General features: G+C 35.2%; 1 protein-coding gene across 1 annotated transcript in view; it reads right to left on the reverse strand.

Annotated features, from left to right (window-relative positions):
• The window catches only part of LOC129755832 (transmembrane protein 26), a 50,804-nt gene that overhangs the window by 18,109 nt on the left and 13,517 nt on the right, over nucleotides 1-19,178 (reverse strand). Inside the window, exons 2-4 of the mRNA XM_055752514.1 lie at nucleotides 11,290-11,972; nucleotides 4,571-4,760; nucleotides 214-417 (exon numbers count right to left, since the gene is read on the reverse strand). Coding sequence (XP_055608489.1) covers nucleotides 214-417; nucleotides 4,571-4,760; nucleotides 11,290-11,972 — 1,077 coding nt within the window. The remainder of the gene's footprint in view (nucleotides 1-213; nucleotides 418-4,570; nucleotides 4,761-11,289; nucleotides 11,973-19,178) is intronic.

The following is a 19,178-nucleotide window of genomic DNA, read 5'->3' on the forward strand; positions in this document are numbered from 1 at the left end:
TTACTTTCGCTATTGACCTTTGTTGTTATATTTAGATCCATTCAATGTGTGTAAATCACACAGTCGCCCTTTATTGTTATACAGAACCTCAAGTCTTGCCCACCAGCAGCAGAAGGTACATAAAATAATAAATTCGATAAGTATTTTCGGATTCATATATTGTATCCGAAAATAGGGAAGCTAAGACATCAAAAATAAATGGCCCTCGCTCACCTTTCGGAACATTCCTTACGACTTCTCTTTCGTTCCTCCCCAATTTCCTCCAGTCCATCATCATCACCCTCGTGGTCGTCCATCGCCTTTCTTCCACGATTTTTCCTTCTCCGGTCTCCATCTTTCTCTGCGTTCTCGGTGCCATTGCGTTTACCTTTCCTTTTATCGCGAGTTTCAGCTTCCTTGCTGCAGGATTTGCTGGAGCTGTTGGAGCAATTCGTCGTCGTTGTCGTCGTCGTCATCGTCGTTGTTCAATGGCCATCCATTAGTGAGATAGTAGTAAATGCGCCGCGCCACCAAAAAGCAGACGACAAAACGACACGACGAAGGACGACGGTTTGTCATTTAATGAAGTGGCCGGACGTCCAGCATCCATCCAAAGTCAGCCAGTCAGGGAGTTTGTCGGCGACGGAAATGGAGAAATTGAAAACTGTTAGATGTCTGCAGGCAATGAGAGGCGCTTAATTACGCATAATTTATTTACGACCGGTCCCCGCCCCTAAAAGTATGATGGAATGGAGATGGAATTATTATGGATACTGAACTCAAGTTTGTCAGATGCCAATCGGATAATAAGTACCTATTGTCATTTTTTCTGAACGCAAAAAAAATCTCCCCTGAAAGAAATAGTTTCACAAGAAAATCAATAAAAAAAATTCCAAAGTTGAACGTACTCCAACAAGAGAAAAGAAAACTGCATAGGAAGCAGTTATGGCAAAAAAAAAAACAAATAGAACGCAAACAAAGCAAAAAAAATAACACAATTGAAAATCGATCAAAATGAAGAAAAATTGCAAAAAACCTTCAAAAGGACCAGGAAGGGCAAAAAGACAAAATATCGAGGAGCAAAAAAACAATTAAAAAATATAGGAAATGAAAAAAAAATATTATAAAAGTTCCGAGATCAAATTTTCAACACACAATCCAAAAAAATACAAAAAAAGGAAAAAGAGCAAAAAGAGCAAAATGAGCAAAAAGAACAAAAAGAGCAAGAAAAAACAAAAAGGGAACATTGAGCAAAGAACAAAGATCAAAGAGCAAAGAGCAAAGAACAAAGTGCATAGAGCTAAGATTAAAGAATGAAGAGTACAGAGTAAATAGTAACGAGTAAAGAGTAAAGAATAAAGAGTAGAGAGTAAAGAGTAAAGAGTAAAGAGTAAAGAGTAAAGAGTAAAGAGTAAAGAGTAAAGAGTAAAGAGTAAAGAGTAAAGAGTAAAGAGTAAAGAGTAAAGAGTAAAGAGTAAAGAGTAAAGAGTAAAGAGTAAAGAGTAAAGAGTAAAGAGTAAAGAGTAAAGAGTAAAGAGTAAAGAGTAAAGAGTAAAGAGTAAAGAGTAAAGAGTAAAGAGTAAAGAGTAAAGAGTAAAGAGTAAAGAGTAAAGAGTAAAGAGTAAAGAGTAAAGAGTAAAGAGTAAAGAGTAAAGAGTAAAGAGTAAAGAGTAAAGAGTAAAGAGTAAAGAGTAAAGAGTAAAGAGTAAAGAGTAAAGAGTAAAGAGTAAAGAGTAAAGAGTAAAGAGTAAAGAGTAAAGAGTAAAGAGTAAAGAGTAAAGAGTAAAGAGTAAAGAGTAAAGAGTAAAGAGTAAAGAGTAAAGAGTAAAGAGTAAAGAGTAAAGAGTAAAGAGTAAAGAGTAAAGAGTAAAGAGTAAAGAGTAAAGAGTAAAGAGTAAAGAGTAAAGAGTAAAGAGTAAAGAGTAAAGAGTAAAGAGTAAAGAGTAAAGAGTAAAGAGTAAAGAGTAAAGAGTAAAGAGTAAAGAGTAAAGAGTAAAGAGTAAAGAGTAAAGAGTAAAGAGTAAAGAGTAAAGAGTAAAGAGTAAAGAGTAAAGAGTAAAGAGTAAAGAGTAAAGAGTAAAGAGTAAAGAGTAAAGAGTAAAGAGTAAAGAGTAAAGAGTAAAGAGTAAAGAGTAAAGAGTAAAGAGTAAAGAGTAAAGAGTAAAGAGTAAAGAGTAAAGAGTAAAGAGTAAAGAGTAAAGAGTAAAGAGTAAAGAGTAAAGAGTAAAGAGTAAAGAGTAAAGAGTAAAGAGTAAAGAGTAAAGAGTAAAGAGTAAAGAGTAAAGAGTAAAGAGTAAAGAGTAAAGAGTAAAGAGTAAAGAGTAAAGAGTAAAGAGTAAAGAGTAAAGAGTAAAGAGTAAAGAGTAAAGAGTAAAGAGTAAAGAGTAAAGAGTAAAGAGTAAAGAGTAAAGAGTAAAGAGTAAAGAGTAAAGAGTAAAGAGTAAAGAGTAAAGAGTAAAGAGTAAAGAGTAAAGAGTAAAGAGTAAAGAGTAAAGAGTAAAGAGTAAAGAGTAAAGAGTAAAGAGTAAAGAGTAAAGAGTAAAGAGTAAAGAGTAAAGAGTAAAGAGTAAAGAGTAAAGAGTAAAGAGTAAAGAGTAAAGAGTAAAGAGTAAAGAGTAAAGAGTAAAGAGTAAAGAGTAAAGAGTAAAGAGTAAAGAGTAAAGAGTAAAGAGTAAAGAGTAAAGAGTAAAGAGTAAAGAGTAAAGAGTAAAGAGTAAAGAGTAAAGAGTAAAGAGTAAAGAGTAAAGAGTAAAGAGTAAAGAGTAAAGAGTAAAGAGTAAAGAGTAAAGAGTAAAGAGTAAAGAGTAAAGAGTAAAGAGTAAAGAGTAAAGAGTAAAGAGTAAAGAGTAAAGAGTAAAGAGTAAAGAGTAAAGAGTAAAGAGTAAAGAGTAAAGAGTAAAGAGTAAAGAGTAAAGAGTAAAGAGTAAAGAGTAAAGAGTAAAGAGTAAAGAGTAAAGAGTAAAGAGTAAAGAGTAAAGAGTAAAGAGTAAAGAGTAAAGAGTAAAGAGTAAAGAGTAAAGAGTAAAGAGTAAAGAGTAAAGAGTAAAGAGTAAAGAGTAAAGAGTAAAGAGTAAAGAGTAAAGAGTAAAGAGTAAAGAGTAAAGAGTAAAGAGTAAAGAGTAAAGAGTAAAGAGTAAAGAGTAAAGAGTAAAGAGTAAAGAGTAAAGAGTAAAGAGTAAAGAGTAAAGAGTAAAGAGTAAAGAGTAAAGAGTAAAGAGTAAAGAGTAAAGAGTAAAGAGTAAAGAGTAAAGAGTAAAGAGTAAAGAGTAAAGAGTAAAGAGTAAAGAGTAAAGAGTAAAGAGTAAAGAGTAAAGAGTAAAGAGTAAAGAGTAAAGAGTAAAGAGTAAAGAGTAAAGAGTAAAGAGTAAAGAGTAAAGAGTAAAGAGTAAAGAGTAAAGAGTAAAGAGTAAAGAGTAAAGAGTAAAGAGTAAAGAGTAAAGAGTAAAGAGTAAAGAGTAAAGAGTAAAGAGTAAAGAGTAAAGAGTAAAGAGTAAAGAGTAAAGAGTAAAGAGTAAAGAGTAAAGAGTAAAGAGTAAAGAGTAAAGAGTAAAGAGTAAAGAGTAAAGAGTAAAGAGTAAAGAGTAAAGAGTAAAGAGTAAAGAGTAAAGAGTAAAGAGTAAAGAGTAAAGAGTAAAGAGTAAAGAGTAAAGAGTAAAGAGTAAAGAGTAAAGAGTAAAGAGTAAAGAGTAAAGAGTAAAGAGTAAAGAGTAAAGAGTAAAGAGTAAAGAGTAAAGAGTAAAGAGTAAAGAGTAAAGAGTAAAGAGTAAAGAGTAAAGAGTAAAGAGTAAAGAGTAAAGAGTAAAGAGTAAAGAGTAAAGAGTAAAGAGTAAAGAGTAAAGAGTAAAGAGTAAAGAGTAAAGAGTAAAGAGTAAAGAGTAAAGAGTAAAGAGTAAAGAGTAAAGAGTAAAGAGTAAAGAGTAAAGAGTAAAGAGTAAAGAGTAAAGAGTAAAGAGTAAAGAGTAAAGAGTAAAGAGTAAAGAGTAAAGAGTAAAGAGTAAAGAGTAATGAGTAAAGAGTAAAGAGTAAAGAGTAAAGAGTTAAAAGCAAAGAGCGAAGCACAAACTAAAAAGATACTAGCGAGCTATGTTAATGTGCAATCTTAAACTACCTGGTGCATTTTCGATGTTTCCGCATTTCGTAGATTTCGTCTTCTTTCATATCGGCAAGTTTCCTAAAAAATGTTTGCGTGACTAATTACTTAGCAAATCTAATGGTTTTAACTTTTCTGAAGTTTTTTTTTTTGAAAATTTTTAGTCTAATGAGAGAAAAATAAACCTCAAATTCGTAGTTGTGGAATAAAAATCTGTAAGACTTTTAATGTCTTTCTAAATAAGTTAACACATTTTCCATAATTGCTCTTTCCACAGATCAAAGTCTGTCCACATGGATCCGATTTTCTTCTATTTCCGGCATCGTGGCCGTGGTATTGATATTTGATCATTTAATCAGATTAAATTAATTTAATTGCTCAATCATTCCGAATCCTGCAAGCTTTGGCTTTGGCACAGAGAGTGAAGTTTCCATTTGTCCATTTTGTTTGTATGTAGATAGATAGCATCACATTTCAGCATCTTTGCAGAGCTTAGCTTACCTTCGTTTGCCATTGCCGTTGCTTCTGGAATGCCGTTTTTTGCTGTTGCTGCCCCTGGCAGCTTTCTTTCGAGATGAGGAAGAGGGTCTGCTGGATGCTGCTTTTTTGCTGCCTCCCGAAGACTTCCGCCTTTCCGAATGGACCACGTATAGACGGTACAGCTGCAGCAGAATCACCAGGGTATTTTTACCTGTAGGGAAAGCGGGAAGGCAGGAAGAAGGAAATTGAGTTAGATCTAATTGGCCTGGATACGTTTATTGATTTCCTCGTGGACCATTATCTGTTCGAATGAACAATGCAGAGAATCTATGGCATGTCTTGACAGAAGCTTTGTAGCTAAAATGGGACATAAGTATGGGGTTAGAACTTGACATTCAACAGGTATGTAATTGTGCTTTAATAAATCTGTTCAGCAAATTCCAACTTTTGAAGGTGGGTAGTTGAAAAGAAAAGCAGAGCATGTTCGGGCTAACAATTTTAAGAATAAAACCACACAGTAAACGAAAATTACCGAGTTCGGTAATTTTTTTACCGAAATCCTAACATGTGTAAATCGTTAAACTGCTCGGTAATTTTTTCGGTAAAAAATAAACGAACATCGGTAAATGAAGAATCGATTTACCGATGTTCGTTTATTTTTTACCGAAAAAATTACCGAACAGTTTAACGATTTACACATGTTAGGATTTCGTTAAAAAATATTACCAAGCTCGGTAATTTTCGTTTACTGTGCATTACAGATCTGTAGATCGATAGAAATTATCTTTATCCAATTTATCTCTGGTCTTATGTTAAGGAACTTTCAGTATAGTTTGCCTAATATCAGGTTAATGTGTTTATGTAAAACTAGCTTAACCCCTGCTCTATAGGGTTTAAGCTGGCAAAAAGTCAAAAATTAACTTCATCGTTATGATATTTGTCATATTCCAGTTTGTAGCTTTATATTTTGCTAAGATGTCCTCAGTTTTTCAGATCATAATCACGAGTACTTATCATTTCACAGACATTAGACTTATTTAAAAAATATACTTCAGATCCACTAACATTCAAATCGATTTTTGTTCTATAAAAGGAATGTTACATCAATTTCCAATACATCGTTTGAAAGCTTATTTTCTAAGCTTCTTTTTGAAATAATTTCTATTCTTACACGATTGACAAAAAAGTAAAAAAAAAATGAGTAATTTCATGATTGACTCTAAAGGTTTAAGCATTATGGCCTCTAAGAAAAAAACCCAGCGTTGCCTAAAACTTTTTTTTGTCTATTAAACATAGCTAAGGGTCTTATTAATCGGATGCAAGAAAAAATAGCTGCATATACCTGCTTTCTTCAAAGTTATAATATAACAATAAGGCTGGAACAAATAACAATTTCTTCTTTTGTCAATCATTGTCGACATTTACGACGAATTCGGAGGACTGGAGTTCAAATCTCTGTGGCAGAATTTTTTTTCGATTCATTCAAATTACCTAAAATCGTTTATTTTGCTTTTTGTGGGGAAATCGAATCGTTGGAATCTTGTCGTTGTAGATATATCGCCTCCGCTTTTGTAGCTATATGCTATTTTGGTAAGTTTAATACAATCTTTTCATCTGGTATACATGTTTTAGTAATTCTTTTGTTTCTGCGATATCCCTTCTTAAATGTTTGCTGGGAGTATGCAATTTTGTTGCATACAAGCTTTCGTGCAATTTATTTCAATTTATTTGTTTTTCGCATTATTTTTTATGTTTCCCCCCCTCGCGATGTTCCAATTCCGAGTGACAAAAGAAGGATTTCAAATTTGTTCCGGCCTAAATGGGTAATCTTTAACCATTTTGGGAAAATTGTATGTTTGATGTAAACGATCATTAAGCAAACATTGTTCATAACGTGCAGGAATATGATTGTAATTGATTGTGACCCAAAGCTATGATATAATTTCTATCATTATACATTATTATCTGTATGTATTATCTGTAGAAATAATTGAGATTTTTTTTAAAAAACTTATTTATTCCCAAAAATTATAAAATTTTGTTATTGCTTTTTATACAAGTTAATTTATCTTCGATGGATTTCGGGTTTTTAAAAAACTAAAGGTAGACTATATACTCGATCACGGTTGAAACTGTAATGATTTATTGTCTCTAAAACAAACATTTTGTTCCCTCGCGTTTTCCCTAATTCGCACCGAGCGACAATTCGCGTGGATGGTGTCGTCTCCGCTGCTGTCTGGTGGGAACCTCTTTACTTAAACTTGGAGCTTAATATCGCTGACCATGCTGTCTGGGTGCCAGCGTGTGTACCCGGTGCATGTGTTCCGATTGATTCCTGTTCCAGTGCGGTTACTCCCTTAACTTACATATAGGGTAAATGAACCCGCCATTGGCCCCTAAGAAATGGTTGACTAGTCCTGTAATGTGCACCTTACAAAGTCCTTCAACAAATATGATTCCTTACTATCCTGAAATACAGTAAAAGTATGTCCTAACTTCAAAGCTGTGGATAACTTGAGATACATCCGACCGAACAATTGATTTAAACGCTCCTTATTGTGGCCCCCGTTCCAAATTGTGGCCCTTTCTGAGTTCCTTAAGTTGGCCGAGAACTTGCCTCACTAACACAACAACGGCCCCATGAATTCGTGCATAATATCCCGGATGGAAGCACAACAATGTTCTGTATTGTTCTCAAAAAGTCGGAAGTGGGAAATATCAATTAACTTTTAGAATTGATTTGCATCCAGAATAATAATCTTACCGTTAAAAAAGTCTTACTTGTTTATTTCAGTTTTTTGTTTGTTTCAAATTTCTATTATATTAATGATAATCTGGAACAAATAGTTTCCAAACTGTTTAATTGCTTAAAATGCATTTGTATATTAATCAAGCAAACAAATCGTTAGTTCAATTTTTTAACATTCAATAATGATAAATGAGTTTCCATTGAAGTTAATTCACGCTCGTAATAACATAGTATTTCAACGTTATTATGCATTTTTTTTAAATCAAACGTAATATTTAGGGCAGTGGTTTTCAAACTTTTCTCACTCACCGCCCCCTTTGGCAAAAAAAATTCGAGCTCAACGCTCTTCTGAGCAAATTTTCAAAAAATCTATTGAAAAAAATGAGAATCTGTATCGTTAAAAAACCATTAGCTTTTGGCTTGATGTTGTTGTAAGGGCTAACTCAAAACTCATTCGTATTTATTTGTGGGTGCCTAATCGGGATTGCGCATGGCTCCCTTCCAAATAAACAAATTTCAAATCAAATCAAATTCATATGAGGCCTTCAGAGCCAAAAGGGTAAGTGGTACTAAACGGTGTTCTAAGTTTTTAATTCAATAATGTCAAAAGTTTCTTTATATTTCGAACTATATTTCATGATTTTTCAGATTCTTAGAGTTTTATTTACAAACTTTTTTGTTCGAAAGAAAATTGCGATTTTTTTTTTTAAACTATATGGAACGACCATTAGCTCGAAATTAGCTTTTATGCACTTAGATATACCCTTTTAGCTCCAAGGACCTCATATTATTGCTTCAAACCTCCAGTAAATTCTATTTAAAGTTTCCTGGACACTTACTTAAACTGATTGATTAGTTTGTTTTGATATCAAATCATACATTTAAATTTTGGTAAACAAAAATTTCTATTTACAATGAATTTACTAACTCGATGTTATTTGAAATTTACGTTGTTTCGTGTTTGGTGTAAATGTGAATTACGATCTCACCGCTCCCCTGAGCCCTTTCAACGCCCCCCAAATTTCAACATTGAGCTCACCGCCCCCTTGTAAGTTCTCAACGCCCCCAAGGGGGCGGTAGGGACCACTTTGAAAACCACTGATTTAGGGTGTCTTATTTGAACTTTGTAGCAATTCCTTTCAAAGCGACACATATGCAGTAAATGTTCATCTCTAAATGATTGATCTTTTAATTTTTTGTAAAATAGGGATGCTGCATGAGGAAAAGAGCTAGTTTATCAAGGGAGAAATTTGAATGGTATTGATTTGCCTTCAAAATTTAACTCGATCCATTTTCATTGGACATTTATCAAATGCCTCATAAGTATAGGAGTTTCCTTAGGAAATGTCTAGGAGCATAGAGGGTGTAGGAGAATCATGATCGCACCATTTACCAAAATGGATCCTGATCTCTACCTTTCACAAACTAACACAACTCCTTCCTTAGATACTTGAATATGGATTCGCAGACGTATAGACCAGTGGTTTTCAAACTTTTCTCACTCACCGCCCCCTTTGGCAAAAAAAATTCGAGCTCAACGCTCTTCTGAGCAAATTTTCAAAAAATCTATTGAAAAAAATGAGAATCTGTATCGTTAAAAAACCATTAGCTTTTGGCTTGATGTTGTTGTAAGGGCTAACTCAAAACTCATTCGTATTTATTTGTGGGTGCCTAATCGGGATTGCGCATGGCTCCCTTCCAAATAAACAAATTTCAAATCAAATCAAATTCATATGAGGCCTTCAGAGCCAAAAGGGTAAGTGGTACTAAACGGTGTTCTAAGTTTTTAATTCAATAATGTCAAAAGTTTCTTTATATTTCGAACTATATTTCATGATTTTTCAGATTCTTAGAGTTTTATTTACAAACTTTTTTGTTCGAAAGAAAATTGCGATTTTTTTTTTTAAACTATATGGAACGACCATTAGCTCGAAATTAGCTTTTATGCACTTAGATATACCCTTTTAGCTCCAAGGACCTCATATTATTGCTTCAAACCTCCAGTAAATTCTATTTAAAGTTTCCTGGACACTTACTTAAACTGATTGATTAGTTTGTTTTGATATCAAATCATACATTTAAATTTTGGTAAACAAAAATTTCTATTTACAATGAATTTACTAACTCGATGTTATTTGAAATTTACGTTGTTTCGTGTTTGGTGTAAATGTGAATTACGATCTCACCGCTCCCCTGAGCCCTTTCAACGCCCCCCAAATTTCAACATTGAGCTCACCGCCCCCTTGTAAGTTCTCAACGCCCCCAAGGGGGCGGTAGGGACCACTTTGAAAACCACTGGTATAGACGGTTTCCATAGTTGGTGATACTAGCTTGTCTTTGGTTCTGAATACTTCAAAATTTTTTTTTGGATTATGCAAGAGCGAGAGGTTGCTTGTTGAACTTAAAGAGAATCTTACTAACAATCCTTCCCTTTTCCCCATAGACTACTAGGACGTGGCCGGCGCCGTTATTAATCATATAAAGAAGGGAGAGCATCAGTTTTGTACAATGAGAATGGCTGCTAATCCCAAGCACCATTCTTTTGGACTTTGTGCAAAATTGATGGCCCCGATTAATCACGGAGTAGCAACCATTGGCGACGTGGAACTTGTTCTGCTTAGCCACGCCAGCGATCATGGAATTCGAAATGTATAGTTTGAAATCAAATGAAAAAAATACGAAGTTCTTCTAGAATCTATTCTAATAAAAAAAAACCTGTAAATCAAACATTTCGAGTTCGTGGTTGAGGGTGGATATGAGTAGTCAATAAAGCTAAGCTAAGCTAATAGGGATGCTGCATGAGGGCTGCTCTATGCTAAATTAAATAGGTATTGAAAAACGACAGGAAAGCTCAACATCGGATGATTCCTCGGTGATATTGTACAGATTAGCGTCACCAGGATCCTCGATACGTCCAAAACATCATTATTCAGAGAAAATCGATAAACTCCAACAGCGTTCTGTTTTCAATATCACATGTTTTTACCCTCCCAGCTTTTGAAGAATTTTGGAAGTGCTTGAGCCACGCCTACGACTCGTTTTCCAACAATTTTCTCACTTGTTTACTTTGTATCCGACGCGCGCAAAACAAATTAAACATTTCCATTTAATTTTAAATCAAACATATACAATTTTACACTGTTTGTGGCGTAAAATACATTTCGCCTATTTATTATTCTATTTACTTTTTGAAAAAAGACTAAAGTAACATCAAAAGGAGTTGAAAACTCCATTTTCCCAATTTTGTATTAAATATCCGGGCATACCCGAATGAAACCAGGCAATCTGGCAAGCTTACCTAAGGGCCACAAGGTTATACGTGCATTGAAGCTTTTATCAAGAAAACGCGCTTCAATTTTTTGTTTTTTTTTTTCGTTTTTCAGAAAGTAGTAACTTTTGTTCGATCGTAAAAGTATGAAGAAAAAAATTTATAAATCTGAAAATTTCAACAGATAAAGTTTGAAACATGAAAAATCGATATGCATTATAAACTCAAAATTGACCATTTTTGTAATTCAATTTCTTCAGTTCTGAAGGCCTCATATGGGTTCAGCAAATGGTAAAATGGTAAAGTAACGTTTCATACCTTCAAACTTTCGACAAATCAATATACAATTATTTATAAATCATAATTTTTAGGAGGCACTAATCAAAAATCCTTTGATTTCGAAAAGAACATATTTTTTCACTGTTGTGATATAAATTCCAAATTTCACTGTTTTGAAACTGCAATTTATCAATGATTCTCATTGTGGTCTCATCTTGTCTAGTGCAGCAAGTATAAATTTCTGATTGAGTTTTTTTTTCCAATTTAAAAAAAACAAATATGGTTTAGTAATTCTTGTTTCAAATTAATGGGAAATAACAAATTGAACTGAGATATTAAAATTGAGGTATTGTGATTTGTGATCAATGATGATATCAATAATAGAATTATACAATTGTGCTCCACTTGTTCAATTAAAAAGACCAATTGACACTAAGTACTTACATGTGAAGAAAATGTTCATGTAGGTGATTATTTTGTAATGAACGATAATCAGCAACCGGAACGTCAGAAAGGGTGCATCCTGCAGCAAAATGTTCAACGCAATTCCCCAGCAGTCGATGTTACAGCACGCCATATGGCAGCAGTGGGCTTCCTCTTCCTCCTGGCCCCCTCGATGACCACTGCTGCCACTTCCGCCCCCGCGCGGTTTCCGGGCCCGGGTCGCCGACAGGACAATCGTAAACTGCAGCAAACTCCAGGACCAAATGCTCAGCGTCAGCAGCACCAGAACCGGTTCGTTGGCGATTTTGCTATCCTTGAACGAGTCGAAAAACTCAATTATATCGGCAGCCGTTCCGATGTAAACCAACAGCAGCTGACTCAGCTGATCCCGGGTCAAATCTCCCTTGGGCAGCATCCAGCGGCCAATGATGAGCACCAACATCAGGAACTGCTCGATGAGGGTGACCCAAGTGTCGGCATTCAGCTGGATTTCCGGCAGCTGAATTTTAACACCCAGCATTTTGTTCAGCTCTTTCAGATCCTTGCCAACGGTTGCGGCCAAATTGATGGTTTCATTTAGCACCTGGTCCTGGAAGACGGTTCGTTTTTCCAGCTTGTCCAGCTCCAGCAGCCAAATCGCCGGAACGATGGTGGACAGATAGATGAACACCGACGGGCAGAACCTGTGAATTGCAGTTGTTAGGTGTAATGAAACGTTTTAATTTATCTGATAATGGCTCAAAATCATTTCCTTAATAATATAAGTGTTTCAAACATTACATATGGTAACAGCATTTTTGATGCCCTTATTTCAACATCTTATTTTGTTGGAAAAGAGTGCAGAAAAACTTAATCTGTTAATTAAATTTCATAAATTTTATTAACTCTAAAAATTTAAAATTTGTTTCTTTTCGACAGCGGCAAGTTTAGTTAGCCTAGAGCTATTTTTCTTGACAGAACCTGTAAATGGAATTTTTGAATTCTCGGATATGTTTTTTCTTAATTTTTTAAAAAAAAATCAATAGATCACGTGCAACTTTTAATCCAAAATCCCAATGACGGGAAAAGATACAAGATCGAGATCAAAAGTGTTTTTGATTTGTAACACATTCGTGTTTTATCTGGAAAAACTGTTGCATATCAGAATCATAACACAGAACAGAAATCTGGGGCGGGATTATGGAACTCGAAACAATCGAGTTTCGTTCGATTCGACCAACTTTGGCATCACCGATCTCGATTCGAATGGAACGTATCGAGATGATTACTACCCGATTTACTCGAAATCTAATACGTTAAAATTTAGAACTCGAACGAGATTCGTAATATTGATTCTAATTCGATTCGAGTTCAACTCGAAACGGGTAACTCGAATCGAATAGGATTCATGATTTCACCCCTGAATACAGTAGGCATCAAATTGAACATTTCATATCATATATGTACCTATCATGTCTTCATCAGTAGTTATCCAAATAAAAATTCCAATAAGAAATTCAATATAAAAAAAAAACAACAAAGGGAGATAAGGGTATAATGCCCAGGTGCTCGGGCATAGTAAGCACTTTTCATTTCCACGAAAGAACGAATATTCTCATATAAATTTTCATGAGGAACAGTTGTGTAGTTCCTATAGTATTAATTTTTCAGCAAAAAGAAATCTCTCTATCGTCTTTTCAGAAATATTTAAAAAAAATACCAACATAAGTTCTCAAGTGACGAAAATATTATAATTTTTGAGCACACAAAATAAGCTCTTATGATCATTAAATCGTCTTGATATATAAAATACGCACTGTAATATGATAAACTCATTGTTCCTCAATTTTCCCCATCATAAAATTTTTGATTTTTCACTATAATCAATTTTTAAACGCGTTTTTTCTTTAACTTGTTAACTCGGGGCGTATGAAGCACCATAGATCGAGGCATGATGAGCATTTTCTGCTGTAGAATATAGCAGCAAATTAAACTCGATGAAGTCAACTGAATTATAGAGTCACAGCTTGACTAGTTTACATCTGACGATTTAGCCTATTGGTTAAAGGGTGATACAGTTAAAATTTGGTCAATATCAGCTTGACATATTTCTTTCAATTTTGCATTTAAAAAACCTGAACACTCGAACGCACAGCTGGCAAAATCGCTAAAAGTTGCCAAATCAACCGTTACAAATGTAATTAAAGTCTGGATCGGGGAGAAATCGAAACCGGAAGCCGCTGAGACGACAAAGAGAGTTGCCGGTAGTTTCAAGCGAAACCCTAATCTCTCTCTCCGAGATGCCGCAAATAAGCTGGGTGTATCGTCTACAGCCGTGCATCGAGCCAAAAAACGAGCCGGACTATCGACTTACAAGAAGGTCTTATAAGGCTTACTCCAAATCGCGATGATAAATAAAGTTCAACGGCCAAAGCGCGATCCCGGAGGCTGTGCACGACGATGCTGACGAAGTTTGACTGCGTGGTAATGGAGGACGAAACCTACGTCAAAGCCGACTACAACCAGCTTCCGGGACAGGAGTTTTATACAGCAAAAGGAAGGGGAAAGGTAGCAGATATTTTCAAACACATGAAACTGTCAAAATTCGCAAAGAAATATCTGGTTTGGCAAGCTATCTGTACCTGTGGCTTGAGAAGCAGCATTTTCATAGCTTCCGGAACTGTCAACCAAGAAATTTACGTGAAAGAGTGTTTGAATAAACGTCTCCTGCCTGTCCTGAAGAAACACGGTTGTTCCGTACTGTTTTGGCCGGGTTTGGCATCTTGCCATTACGCTAAAAAGGCCATGGAGTGGTACGCCGCCAACAACGTGCAGGTGGTTCTCAAGGACAAGAACCCTCCCAACACGCCAGAGCTCCGCCCAATTGAGAAATACTGGGCTATTGTCAAGCGGAACCTAAAGAAGACCAAAAAAACTGCTAAGGACGAGCAGCAGTTCAAGGCAAACTGGTTTTCTGCGGCGAAGAAGGTGGGCAAGGTGGCTGTACAAAATCTGATGGCAGGGGTTAAGCGTAAAGCCCGGCAATTCGGATTTGAAAAAGCGGAAGCCTAACTGAACATTTTTCCTGAATTTTTTAGGTACTTATTGAACTTGAAAAAGAAATTTAATTTGATTTTTTAAATAAACGATTTCACCGATTTACACGCGTTTTCCCTTGGCCAAATTATGACCGTATCACCCTTTATATAAGGTGTCGTTTTTTTACAGGTTCTATCCTAGGTACCTAATTTTGATTTTAGATCATTAAGTTGTGTAACTTTCTTAAAATCTCAAACGTCCCAACTCTCGTTTTTAGCTAGATACTTGTCTTTTAGCTGTTATTCTGGATTCGAAACTTTTGTGTCTTTTTAACTACTCTCTGGAGCCATCATCATTTTATCAGTTTCAAATTATCAGTGGTATATTGTCCGGAACTCTATTCTATCGTGGCAGTAGTTTTGATGATTTTTTTTTTAATAAACGTTTTTAAGGCCATATTACTTTTTCAAAGTTTTAGTGAGCCGAGGGTCTGATAGTTTTTTAAAACTAGGGGGAGGTTGGGAGGGGTTAGGAGAGGGAAAAGAAGGTTGAGAGGGTGTAGGAGAACTTAAATCTATTCGATCCCTTGATCGGGTCCTGGGGGGTCCAAGTGCGTTTCCGCGATGTTTATCATCTATCTCAAGAGAGGGTTGATGGGTTACTTTTTTAGCAGGAGGAGAGGCGGGTTTCAGATGTGATGCCGTTTGGGTTGAGGTGGTTGCTGTTGTTGTTTTCCCCTTCTAAAGCTTAGTTCTTTTAGAAATGGGACAGTTACGAATGCCTGTATCTCAAAAACCATTCTTTTGAACCAAATACTTTCTATGAAGAAAATGAAGGTAATGTTATGATATTTCATGAAAAAATTTGAAAAAAAATATTTACCGTTTTTTGTTAAAGAAATTTCTACTTTATTCTTGGTATCTCCCATTGGCCGGCGCACACTTTTTTCAGTCATGGTATTGATCAGTTTCTCCAACTTATACTTCGTAAAATCTATATTTTAGGTGGCTTCACCCTCCTTCTTCAATTTCTGATAATTTTTGGTCCAATACTTCTCTGGAAACTGGAAACTGGAAGCATTTAAGTGGATACAGTTGTTTCGAAATGAACAAATTTGATTATTTTTGACCACATTTTTGAACGTTTTTTTTTCGGTACCGGTTTTACAGCTTAAGAGCTTTGGAACTATCAAAAAATGGTTGTTTGAGGTTGGATTTCTATGAGTCATCACTAGGCAACACTTTCAGCTTATCGGAGAAAATTGTTTTGGATATTTCAGCGGTCTACCCTTAGTTTTTCGTTTATTGAAAATTAAAAATGCTGGTATGAGACTTGACTTCCCTGATGATCCTTAACCGTTGTTGCCGATCATTTTCTTCACTACAATGCTTGATTTGAACTTTGTGGACATTATTGACAGTGTTTGCATACTTATCCACCACAAAAACTCAGTAATTCTTTGAATAATCAACGGTTTTGTCAGCTATCAATTTGATAATGACGAACTTTAAAGGAAACTGTGCAAAATTATTTTTTTCTTTTTCTCTTACATCGTACATATCTCAAAAACGCGTAAATTTTAAATTTTGAAAAAAATAGGTCGAATAGTACTTTTTACAGGCAACAAAATGCTGTCAAAATTTTTAATATCCAATAACTAGTTAACGAGCTATTAGCAAATGAAAGTGTCCCATTTCTAAAAGAACTAAGCTTTATTTGTTTCGGTTCGGCTGGTGGTTTAGTTTGCCTATTGTTTTCTGTCGTCGGTTGCTTCAGGTCGGCCTTGACTACTTTGGCGAATGTTACATTGCTGTTGGTTTGCTGTATCAATTTTCGGGCGGCTGCAATCGGTAGATTCTGCTCCGTGCTAATTTTGATTGCCGATGTTTCGGCTAACCAAATAGGACACGATCTATTTATCGGTGAATGACCTTCTTTTTGGCAGTTCCCGCAGTATGGGTGGTTCTTACAGCTTTGGCTGTCGTGTTGAGTGGAATTACATTTGGTACACGAGAGGGGACTCCCGCACCTCGCCTTGGTGTGTCCGTACTGCAGACAATTTCTACACATCAACGGCAACGGATAATACATCCGAGTTCGCACTCGAAGAAATCCAAAATGCAAAAACTCGGGTATTACCGTCCCGTTGATGGTTATTATCAATGTGGATGTGTCGACAATTTTCGCAGGGGTCTTCTTGGTGATTCTTCGTACATCTATCACTCTTTGGGACGATAGTTCACTGAGCAACTCTTTTTCAGTCATTCCGTTCACCTCGTTACACGTCTCACAAATTTCCGCTGGTTTAATGTAGGATGGCGTTCGATAACTATCGGTGTTCCATTGGTCAGATTGGTGATTTTTTCAAGTTTATTTATTTGTTGTTTGTTTCTTGACTTAATCACATACCAACCATGTTTTTTCTCATAGAAACCTTCTATTTTTCCCGCTTTTTCTACTGATCTTCCGATGAGGAATGGGTTCTGCGGAAGCTCATGGCCGTCTGCTGCTTTTAAAATCAGATAGTGTAGGCGACCATGCAAGTTTTTAGGATCCATCCATTCCGGTACAATTCTATCCGGGGGTTCACCTGGCGATGGACTCATCGCACCACTACTACTTCACACCGTCTAAGTCGAAAAAACACAATATGAGCAGTTGAGCAGTAGTCTTTGAATAACGAGCACCGATCACAAAACGCGTCCGAACTCGTTCGAGGCTGAGGAGGAACTCTAGTTTTGATGATATTATAATGCCTAAAGCTTCAAAGCAATGAATAATTCCCAATTGAAAATATTTATTAGGGTGGCAATGGAGAGGTGGGAGAAATTTCATGATCGAATTTTGAAAACCGACCATATAAATTCTGTAGATTGGCCCAAAAACCTGAACTGTGAAAAATGTCAGCTCAATCGGATTTGATTAAGGGTTGCCTCATAGCGCTCAAAGTTTCGATTTGTATACCTTCGAAACTCATCAAAGAAGGGAACGAAGGAAACCGGAAAAATCGAAATATTATCTCTAAAACCAAATAACTTATAAGTGTTCTGTTCGAAAAAAAAATGTTATGCAAAATCGACTTTTTAGAACTTCGTTTTTTTTATTAAACTGATCATGAGACCCAGAAAGTCGATTTTGGGCATTTTTTTAATATCACCGGCACCGGTTTTCGACGTTTCGTGCATTTTAAAGTCATTTGGCATCAAAATTAAAATTTCGATTTTCCTTTGGCGATTTTTGAGGGTAAAAAACCGAAATTTCGAGTGCTTTGAGGCACCTCTGAATCAAGTTGCATTGAGCTGAATTTTGCCAACATCAGTTTTTGGGCCAATCCACAAAATTTATACGGTCGGTTTCCGAAATTAGACATGTTATGTACCACCCTAATAAAAATAGTTTTTAAACTTATTTATATTCAGTTTTCACATATTTCAAGAATCATATTTCTTAGGGGATAGTTGGGTATCATGGGGCATTTTTTTCTTTGTTTCATTGTTTTATTTTGAAAGATAAAAAGAAAAAAAAATCTACATTTCTAAGGAATCATTAGGCATTTTTTTAATTAAGAAAAAAACCTTAATTTTCCAAGTTCTGACTGTTTGAATAAAAGTTTTTTTTTTAACTGTGGGTAAACGTGGCCGCCAAATTGACAAGATAATGTGCAAAGTTTATGAGTTGACCCAAAACTGAAATTTCATAATTCATTTAGTTATTTTAAAGCAATTTCAGATTAGGAAATAAAAAAGAGAGTAATGTATGATCGAATAGTTCCTAAAACCTGGCTCGCGAACATTTCGGCAAAATTCCATAAATAGGATTTATGTTCGTCTCTATCACATTAGAAAAGATAGACAAAACATTTTTCATAACTTTTAATTTGGCATAAGAAAACTTAACATATAGGAAAGATGTTATTTAAATTCTAAATGTGTATAAAAACACCAAAATATAGGTGGCCCAAGATACCCCACAAAATGTGGTCCACGATTCCCCATAAGATATGATTTGCAAATTGGTTGCGTTTGTTTGACTTATTGATGTTTCATCAAAAATTCCTTTTCCCCGTGAAAGAACATGACAAAACTAAGATCATAAGCGTATGAGCATATTTTTGTTATGTACTTTAGGTCTCCCACGGAAGCAGTTTTGCGGGTGATTGTTTAATTATGTAAGTATGGGAGAGTGGGGAATCATGGACCACTTTTTTTCGTTGTTCCATAACTTCTTTACTAGAAAAGATAAAATGAAAATAAAAAATTGTATGGTTTTCTACATTTTCAAGGTATCGTAAGGTATTTTTTTTATTTTTAATAAGTTATTTTCCCCAAGTTCTGTTCGTTTGAAAAAAAGCAATATTTTTTGGATTTTGAAAAATGGTGGGGAATCGTGGGCCACCAAATCAAAATTGACCAAATAACATGCAAAGTTTATGAGTTGACCCAAAACTGTGATTTCCTAATTCATTTCGTTATTTTAAAGCAATTTCAGATGATGAAATAAAAAAGAGAGCTGTGTATGATCGCATAGATTCCAAAACCTGGCTCGCGAACGTTTTGGCAAAATTTCTTATATAGGATGGAAAAAATATTTTTCATGACTCTTCATTTGGCATAAGAAAACTTCACAGATAGGAGAAACGTATTTTAAGTTCTGAATGTGTATAAAAACATATAAATATAGGTGGTTAAGGATGTGTGGCCCACGATTCCCCACAAACTATGATTTGCAAATTGGTTGCGTTTGTGTGACTTATTGATGTTTTATCAAAAATTCCTTTTCCACGTGAAAGATCATGACAAAACTAAGATCATAATCGTATGAGCATATTTTTGTTATGAACTTTAGGTTCCCCATCGATGAAATCAGCGGGT

The sequence above is a fragment of the Uranotaenia lowii genome, chromosome 3, assembly GCF_029784155.1.
Source record: "Uranotaenia lowii strain MFRU-FL chromosome 3, ASM2978415v1, whole genome shotgun sequence".
Classification (NCBI taxonomy): domain Eukaryota; kingdom Metazoa; phylum Arthropoda; class Insecta; order Diptera; family Culicidae; genus Uranotaenia; species Uranotaenia lowii.